The sequence below is a fragment of the Rutidosis leptorrhynchoides genome, chromosome 4 (assembly GCF_046630445.1).
Source record: "Rutidosis leptorrhynchoides isolate AG116_Rl617_1_P2 chromosome 4, CSIRO_AGI_Rlap_v1, whole genome shotgun sequence".
In the NCBI taxonomy this organism is placed as follows: Eukaryota; Viridiplantae; Streptophyta; class Magnoliopsida; order Asterales; family Asteraceae; genus Rutidosis; species Rutidosis leptorrhynchoides.
The window spans coordinates 500100669-500110296 of NC_092336.1; the positions used below are offsets into that span (position 1 = coordinate 500100669).

Here is a 9628-nt window from a genome sequence, read left to right on the forward strand (position 1 = left end):
TTTCCTTAGTTTAGTAGTCTGTTCAAACTTTTCATAGTGTGTTTGCAGTTTTGTTTTGTTATCACGGAATGAAAGTTTATCTGTATTTATCGATTCATATATATGTCCATTTTCGATAGATATGAACATATGTAAGGTGTTGAGTATTATGATTGGGTTTAGGGTTTTACTAACATAAGTACATGACCCTAGTAGTCTAACATTTAGGAGCACAAAATAGTGAGTTGCAGATTAATTAATTAGGTCGATTCTGTATCAATGGAGAATGCACAAAGGATTAATCAGATACTGTATCCACTTATTGACACCTCAGAAGATATCATCGAAATTAGGGATGAAATTGTTCATCAAACCGGTCGTCGTAGTATTGAGGACAAAGTGTACGTGGCCGTTGGGACGGACTTGAAAGACTGCCGGTCAACTCTGCTGTGGGCCCTACAGAATTCAGGAGGTAGACAGATATGTATACTTCATGTCCACCAACCTGCACAATCAATACCTTCTGGTAATCTCTGCTTATTTGTGAATGAAATTTTTTTAGTATCTTGGTCGATCATCAATAAAAGTGATGTTAATATCTTAAACACACAACCAATGGCTTCAACCAGCGGAGTAAACATCAATTATTTAAGTATTTGAATACAGATCAAACACTCACACTCTCGTAAACAATCACTCACTAGAGTTGAAGATTACATGAACTTAAGCACTTAAAGAATCAAACAGGACAGAAACTAATTAGGGTTACAGATCGGCTCACACAAAAGAGGGAGAATGAATATTATGAAAAATAAAAAGATAAAAATTGAGAAAATCTATTTATAAATATTTTAATTTCACTTCACACCTGCAGTTCCTCTTAATGCATTTGCAGTCCCTCAGCAACTAACAGCACCATAAATTGCATTCAGGACCCTGCAATTTAGCTTAACCCAGAAATGAGAGCAAAATACAAAATATTTTCATGTTAGATTGTAAAGATATACTCCATAATTTAAATATCAGTCAAAATAGGTGACCTTGGTTAATGTTTGATGCTTTGCAACTCGGTGATTTGATAAATCAGAAAAGTCTGTTGCTACTATATGATCATGTTGTCATAATGTGAGTTCCTCTTTTTTAGACTATTCTCATTGTGTTGTTAGAGTATAGGATTAGGATTCTAGATTAAAGCGTTACACTACTATATAATTTGTGTGTGCCCTGTGCTGTTTTTATATAATATTTTTGTAATTTGTATGTCTTGTAGCACGTCAAGTCACAGCATACCAAGAAATGGATAGGGAAGATATGCACCAGCTTCTCGACAAATATAAACAGATATGTCAAGATACAGGGGTACTACTATTTTATACTTCTATGGTCTTTATGTGAATGTTATCCAAACCTGTTACATGTGTGTGTCTGTGTGTGTGTGTTTACCGCACGAGATACACTTTTTTACTCTCATATGTGGGACCGTGGATTTTTATTTTATTTTTTTGTATATAGGTGCGTGCGGAGGTGCAATATATTGAAATGGAATATATTGAGAAAGGTATTGTTGACTTCATACTTCAACACAATGTCAGAAGGCTTGTCATGGGAGCAGCAACCGCAGACACACAAAATTCAAGGTACGTCACAAAAACGTCTTACATGTATTTACATAAAACTAAATTATTACATTTATGTGCTTACAAAACTTGAAAATATAGTAGAATGGTGGAATTAAGATCCAAGAAAGCCGTATATGTGTGTTTACATGCAGCTGCTTCATGTCAGATTCAATTTATTTGCAAAGGAGAAGTTATTTTTACTAGGTGTGCCTCACTGTATACCCTTAATCTAAGTGGAAACTAGTTAATGTTATTATTTTATTATGATACTAATAATAAAATAAATAAGTAAATGCAGGAAAGGTTGGTTGAGTGGAGTCGATGAACTGAATGGTCTAATTCCTTTAAATACAAAAACTGATTCTAGACAGAGTTTTCTGAGGTCAGCATCAGTTAGTACAAACACTGATTCTTTTTTTTTTTTTTTTTTTTTTTTTTTTTTTTTTTTGATTAGCCTGGGTTTCCTCCTCGCTATGCGAGTCGACTATATCCCAGGGCGACTACCCGCTTTACGGGCAGCCCGGAGTCATCGCGGGTGAACCTCCGTGGCCAAGATGGAGTTTTTAATTGCTTGCATGGATTTGAACCCATGATCCCCTTGTTAAAGGGGTAGGCCCTTGTCCACTCCACCACCACCAACTTGGTTAACAAACACTGATTCTAGTCAGACTTCTCCAAGTTCAACATCTGTCAGTGAAGGACTGCAAGTTTTATTACATCCCGACAACCCAACTCAAGACGATGGTACAATGTCCAGAATCGATGAGGACATTCAAAATGTTTCACCTTTCAGTGTCATAGTATGTGAATAATATCCTTGTCCCTCTTTAGTTCAATCATCATGTTAAGATTTCTTTACTTTATTTGACAATTTGTTAAGACTTACTGTATTATTACTTTATATGAAACTGCAACAGGAAAAAGGTATAAATGAACTTTATGACCAGCTTGTACAAGCTATGGAAGATTTAGATAAATCCAAACGAGATGCTTTTGAGGAATCTATCAAGTGTCGGAAAGCACAAAAAGATGCCATCGAGGCTAAGCGCATGGTAAACCTTAAGTTCTTGTGCATTTATAAGGCTCTTTCGTTTATCTTTGTATATATATAAACAGAAATATATATACACATAAAGATCAAATTTTTATGCCATTAATCTTACAGGCTAGCATATCCGAAAACTTGTATGTGGAAGAACTAGGAAAAAGGCGAGAGGTTGAAGAGAAACTAGAAAAAACCATGGAAGAACTCAACATGGCACTTGAACAGAAATCGATTCTCGAAAGTCAAAATGCAGATTTTGTTGATATTGTACACGAACTTGAACAGGCAGTGTTCTCTAACGACGATCAGCTTCAGATTTATAAAAAAGAACGTGACGAATTGAAGGTAAAATGTGACGATGCAGTTAGATTAGTAGAGGAACTAACAGAGAAACATGAAGAGGACGCGTCAAGCTCAAATGTTTTTAACTTTTACTCTGAGTTTGAGTCAACAGAAGTCAAAAACGCCATCGGTCACTTTGACCCGTCACTTAAGATAGGAGAAGGGAGTTTTGAAAGTACATACAAAGGATTACTTCGGCATACTGAAGTGGTCGTAAAGGTGTTTTACGATCAAAACTTTCAAGTCTCCTCGAAATATCAGCAGGAGGTATAATGGTCGTTAATGATTCATGTCTTTATTTAATTATATGATTCACTTGAACATGGCACATCGAAGGTGGTTGACTGGGGCGCTGGGTTGTGTAACAGGTCAAAACGGGTCATTGTAAATATTGGTCAAACCTAGTCAATTTGAGTTGACCAGCCGACACTTTTTTTTCGATCCTTTTACAAGTTTTATAATGCATTTATTAAGGTTAGTTGGATGTTGGTAGATGCATTTATGTAGTTAGTTGGTAGCTACTAGTATCGTTACGTATACCAATACCTGGCAAACGGGTCAGGTTGGGTCGGTTTGTGTAACAGTTCAAAACAGTTTTGGGTTGATATGGGTCATGGGTAGTCAGATTTTTAAACAGGTTCAATTGGTTCAGGTTGGGTTGGGTAACAGGTCATAAGTTAAATGGGTTCAAACGGGTCATGTAAATTTACATTTATGATTACATGTTACGTTTGTACTTTTACATTAATTTTTACATTTATGTTTACGTTTGATGGATGAAACTTGTTATGATCTTTATGCTCGACCCATTCGCAAGACCCATTAGACCTATTCATATGTATTTAGCATCATTAAATGATACCCACTTGACCCGTTCTTTTATATGCTGTATACGACCCATTAGTTTGGATGGAAACCCATTGGACTTTTTTTAAGCTTTAGTTTACATTGTCAAGCCTAATTTTTCTCAAGACCCAATTGGACCCGAATTTGAGAGTACGGGTCTCAAATGCCAAGCATAGGTACTAGTATAATATATAATATAACATAGTAATATACCATACTTTTATAACAACATAGATAACAAGAAGTAATACAATGTAGTCTTTAGAGTATTTCTTGTCCTGATAACATGAAGTAACATTTAACATTATTCATTATTTGTTAGGTGAATCTTTTGAGCAAACTGAGGCACCCAAATGTTGTAACCCTAATCGGTGCCTGCCCAGATGATCGGATGATAATTTACGAGTATCTTTCTGGAGGTAACCTTGAAGATCGGCTCGATTGCAAAGACAATACCCCCTCGTTATCATGGCAAAATAGAATCCGCATTGCTACCGAATTATGTTCTGTTCTTATTTTTCTCCATTCGTGTGGCGTCGTTCATGGTAACCTAAAACCCAAAAACATCCTTCTAGACAAAAATTTAGTTACCAAATTAAGTAGCTTTGGAATCCATCATCAACTTTCCCTAACCGAGGTTTTATCCAATAATAACGCATCCCTATATATGGATCCTGCATGTTTTTTTACAGGAGAGTTTACTGTGAATTCAGATGCTTATTCTTTTGGTGTTATATTATTGAGGTTATTAACGGGTAAGCCTACTTTGGGGTTAACATATGAAGTGCGGTTAGCACTGAATAATGATACTTTGAAGAATATATTGGATTCGACAGCTGGAGACTGGCCATTTGTTCTGGCGCAACGGTTGGCTGTTTTAGCAATGAGCTGCTGTGATTTTGTTACTACAAATAGGCCTGATTTTGAAACCGGGATTTGGAGGGTGATTGAACCGATACGTGCTTCTTGTGGACTTTGTTCGTTTAGTTTGGGTTCAGAGGGACGACGAGATATTCCGCATTACTTTGTTTGTCCAATCTTTCAGGTTTGTTTTCATTCTTTCTACCAAGATTTGTGAAACTTAGTCCATTGTGTTAAAAACTACATATAACGAGTCAAAAAGTTACCCATTTACCAAAAGGCTTCTGGCCTATCGGTCGGTATCTAGGGAACTCATCTCCCGTCGTGGACAAAAAAATACGGAGTATGTGTTTGCTGCTCCCAAAAAAAAGAATCGTACCTAATTTCTAGTTACTAAGTCACTCATCCCTCATTTTGTTACTTATATGTGTGTCCTAAAAAATATCCACATGAATCCGAGGCTCTTTACACATGTAAATTAGATTACCAACGTTTTTTTATTGTTATAAACTTGACTTCAATTGCATTCATATTTACTAATTTTTAAGAAGTTTGGGCAAAATTTGTAGGACACTATGGAAGATCCGGTGGTGGCAGCTGATGGATTTACATATGAAGCAGAGGCTATAAAAGGATGGTTAGACAGTGGCCATAACACCTCACCTATGACCAACCTTGAGCTAGCCAACACCAACCTTGTCCCGAACCATGCACTTCGGTCTGCCATTCAAGAATGGCTCCAGCAACCATGAATTGTTTTCTGTGAGATGCTTCTGCCATATTATTGATGATGAATCATCTTTCATTTGTATATATGGAATTCAACTGTCATATTATTGATGATGATTCATTTTCATTTTTGTGTATGGAATGGAAAACTAATCTTATGAATTCGCCATTGGGTTCATTGTAGCATAGATGCTCGGAGTATGAATGTATGATACAGTAATCTATCTATCTATTCTATAGTATCTATTAAGGCGCTGTTTGTTTTTTAAGATGTTTTTATCTGAAGATCTGCGAACCATGTTTGTAAAGAAGATGTGGTCTGAATGTCTGTAAGCTGAACATTGAACACCGTTTGTTTTTATGTCTGCTAAATATAATTGAAAACCCTTCATTATTGTGCCTTTTAAATTTTATCTAAAAAAATATTGTTGTAATATTTGAAAAAACCACTTGTACAATTATTATTATTATTAATTATTAATTATTAATTATATTATTATTGTTATAAAATATTTAGATTGTGTTATAAAATATCTAGATTGGATGTTAATTTTATTATTATTATATTTCTTGCATAGTAATATTTTATACTATAAATAGACATGTATGGTAACCATTTAAGGTGTACCATTTCTCTTGAAATATCAATATCAATATTTCTTCTCTCTTCTCTCTTTTTCTCTCTTTGTTCTTATAACCATTAAAGGTAGTTATAAGCCTACTGAATTATAACACGTTATCAGCACGAAGAGCTTAGTGTAATCAAAGGATATCTCAAACGATCACGAGTCACTGATCAAGGTATGAAATTATTAATAATTTTCAGACTCGAATATATCAAACTTTGGACTACTAACATTTTGAACTACTAATTTTTATTAAGTTCTTAGTGCATTTGTATTGTTCTTATTATATGGTTGGCTCTGCCACCTAAATTATATATGGTCGACACTGTCGCCTAACTATCATTTATGTTTACTAACTTTTATTAACTTCACTAACATTTATATTTATGTTATTTAAGTTATATATGGTCGGTTATACCGCCTGAATTATATTTTCTGTAATCTAACTCTTATTAACTTCACTAACATTTATATTTATGTTATTTAAGTTATATATGGCCGGTTATACCGCCTAAATTATATTTTCTGTAATATAACTCTTATTAACTTCACTAACATTTATATTTATGTTAATAAGACCTCATGATTGTACGCAACACGTCATTTGACAACACGGTACTTTATGTACGCAACACGTCATTTGACAACACGGTACCATGGGTCGAGATTAATTCCGATCAATACGAATATGATGAGGTCTTTATATGTTATCTAACATTTATGATTACTTATGCAATTAATCATTATTTATTTCATGCATATTAATGTTTATTCTTAAATTTATAATCTTAAAAGTTAAAATAAAAAAAGTAGTTTGTATTTTTATTAAAAGTAAATCTTAAAAGTTAAAATACAAAAAGTTGTTTATATTTTTATTAAAAGTAAATCTTAAAAGTTAAAATAAGAAAAAGTAGTTTGTACTTTTATTAAAAGTAAATCTTAAAAGTTAAAATACAAAAAGTAGTTTGTATTTTTATTAAAAGTAAATCTTAAAAGTTAAAATAAGAAAAAGTAGTTTGTACTTTTATTAAAAGTAAATCTTAAAAGTTAAAATACAAAAAATAGTTTGTATTTTTATTAAAAGTAAATTTTAAAAGTTAAAAAAAAAAAAAGTAGTTTGTATTTTTATTAAAAAGTAAATCTTAAAAGTTAAAATACAAAAAGTAGTTTGTATTTTTATTAAAAGTAAATCTTAAAAGTTAAAATACAAAAGTAGTTTGTATTTTTATTAAAAGTAAATTTTAAAAGTTAAAATAAGAAAAAAAAGGAATGGTAAAATGGAGTAGCTTTTTGTCAAAAATGAAGTATTGAAAATGAAGTGGTCTCCTTCTATAATTAAAAAAAAATATACTTTCATCAAATGAATTTTTTTGTGGCCGACAATTCCAAACACGAGTCAGTGTTTAGTTTATCAAGAATACCTCTTGCTTTGGTGAAAGGTCACGATCACGATATCGGGTGTTGTGAAAGAATTAAAAAAAATTTAGTCAAGTGGCCTTTTAAAAACTAGAAAGTTTTTTTAAACAAAAAGTTTTTTATATATTTATAATTTACGGGTAACGTAAAAAAAAGGAAAGTTTTTTTTTTAAAAAAAAAATAAAGAAAGTGTTTAAATGAGTTTTATAGAAAGGGGGAAAGCAAAGTAAAAAAAAAACTTTTTTTTTCCAAACTTGTCAAATGTTTTGTTAAAAACGTGACCGTTGAAAAAAGGAGGTTGAATAATAAAACTTAAAAAACAAATTATTTTTAAAAGAGTGTGCATCAAAATGACCCGTTTAATAATGGGGAGTTAAAAAGATAGTCAAACTGTTTCAACGAACAAGGGTTCAATTGGATGTTTCTTAAAAAAAAAAATTTTTTCCAAATTTCCAGTTATTTGATTTTAAAAAAAAAAAAAATCCGCGGGTACGGGTGATGGATCCAATGAATCCGCATCCACGACCCGCGGGTGCTATCCCTAATTGTGACAAGTACAAATCAACTAAAATGACGTTGGATCATGCTAAAATCACCAACATATTTTGTGCATCGTATTAGACGAAGTATAAGCTCAAAAGTTGAATATTTGTTTGCAAGTAACAAACTCAAAAGTATATTACCATTTCTAAAGACTCTTTTTATGATTAAAGAAACTCAGTGATCCCACATATTCCCACCTATATTAGTGTATTGAAAACAGTATCGTTTACAAGTTTGCAACAATGCATTTTCTAATACTCCGTAGTTAATTGCTTCACATCTTGAGTTTGGCTGTAAGAAGGAAACCTATATACTCACATATTTCGTACGAAAGTATTAATGTTACAACTTTTTTTTTTTTTTTTTTTTTGTGTGTGTTATCATTCGTACGTTATACTCACAGGTTTTTTAGGCTAATCATTCGCGTGAAAAACTATAGTTAAGTTGCAATCTTTGCTAACAAGACAATTCACACTACCGTTATAAATGTCTATTTCAACCAACTTGCTACATTAAGCAGTTTTTGACAGTCACGTCCTCAATCATGACATAATTTTTATGTACATAGCTTCTACTGAAAATTAATATGCAAGGTACAACATATAACTATATGGTCAAATTCATTTGAGCCTTCGGAGTCACAAGTATATGATGTATATATATATTACTCAATTAACAAAATAGAAAATCGAAATTAATTCATATGAATAGTAAAACGAAATTAATTAATTTACTATTAACATAAAAAGCGCATATTATAAAAGCGCATATGATTAAAAGCGAATATGATGAAAAGTACAGCGCATATGATCAAAAGCGCATATGGTGAAAAAACACAGCGCATATGATTAAAAGCGTATATGGTGAAAAATATATATGATCAAAAGCGCATATGGTGATTAATGAAAAAGCACATATGATGATTAATGAAAAGTATATTGTGAAAAAGAATCACAAATGTTTCTTGAAAGAATTCAAGGTAAAGATATATGAACCAATTCATCCATCATGTGAACCATTTTGATATTTCATGGTTCTAATAGACGCATCTAGCGGATGGTCTCATATTTGTATGTTATCAAGCCATAATATGGCATTTGCAAAGTTTCTTGCACAAATTATTAAATTGAGAACACATTATTCTGATTACACCATTAAAAAGGATGAGACTTGATAATGCTGGTGAGTTAACATCTCAAGCATTTAATGATCATTATATATCTACAGGGATTGTTGTTGAACATCCAGTTGCTCATGTGCATACACAAAATTGGTTTAGCTAAATCAATAGATAAACGCTTGCAGCTAATAACTAGACAATTGATAATGAGTACAAAACTCTCAATATTTATATGTGGACATGTAAATTTACATGCTGCGACATTAATTCGCATTATACCATGTGGAAGTCATAAATATTTAACTTACTACTTGATTTTGGCCAAGAGCCAAATATTTTCCACCTTAGAACATTAGTTGTGCAGTGTATGTTCCAATTATATCACCACAACACGATAAAATGGTTTTTTCAAAGAAAGATGGTAATATATTTTGGATATAAAACATCTTCAATCATAAGATATACTAAACCCATGATGGGTGATATTTTTACAGCACGTTTT

The 9628-nt window shown here is 32.3% G+C and overlaps 1 protein-coding gene across 1 annotated transcript; it reads left to right on the plus strand.

The window, feature by feature from the left end:
- Positions 1-258: 258 nt before the first annotated feature.
- On the plus strand, positions 259-5684 carry LOC139842428 (U-box domain-containing protein 33-like). The gene is made up of 11 exons (XM_071832567.1): positions 259-505; positions 1250-1338; positions 1492-1616; positions 1701-1802; positions 1897-2026; positions 2079-2143; positions 2206-2398; positions 2516-2650; positions 2764-3252; positions 4154-4876; positions 5262-5684. Exons 1-11 carry the CDS (start codon positions 259-261, stop codon positions 5442-5444), a joined length of 2481 nt encoding a protein of 826 aa, XP_071688668.1. The 3' UTR covers positions 5445-5684.
- Positions 5685-9628: the final 3944 nt, after the last annotated feature.

Bases quoted from the DNA above. Each gene is read 5' to 3' on its own strand.
- LOC139842428 (XM_071832567.1), top strand. From the start codon at position 259: ATGGAGAATGCACAAAGGATTAATCAGATACTGTATCCACTTATTGAC. The intron at 1,339-1,491 runs GTACTACTATTT...TTTTGTATATAG, and splicing joins AGATATGTCAAGATACAGGG to GTGCGTGCGGAGGTGCAATA. The intron at 3,253-4,153 runs GTATAATGGTCG...ATTATTTGTTAG, and splicing joins CCTCGAAATATCAGCAGGAG to GTGAATCTTTTGAGCAAACT.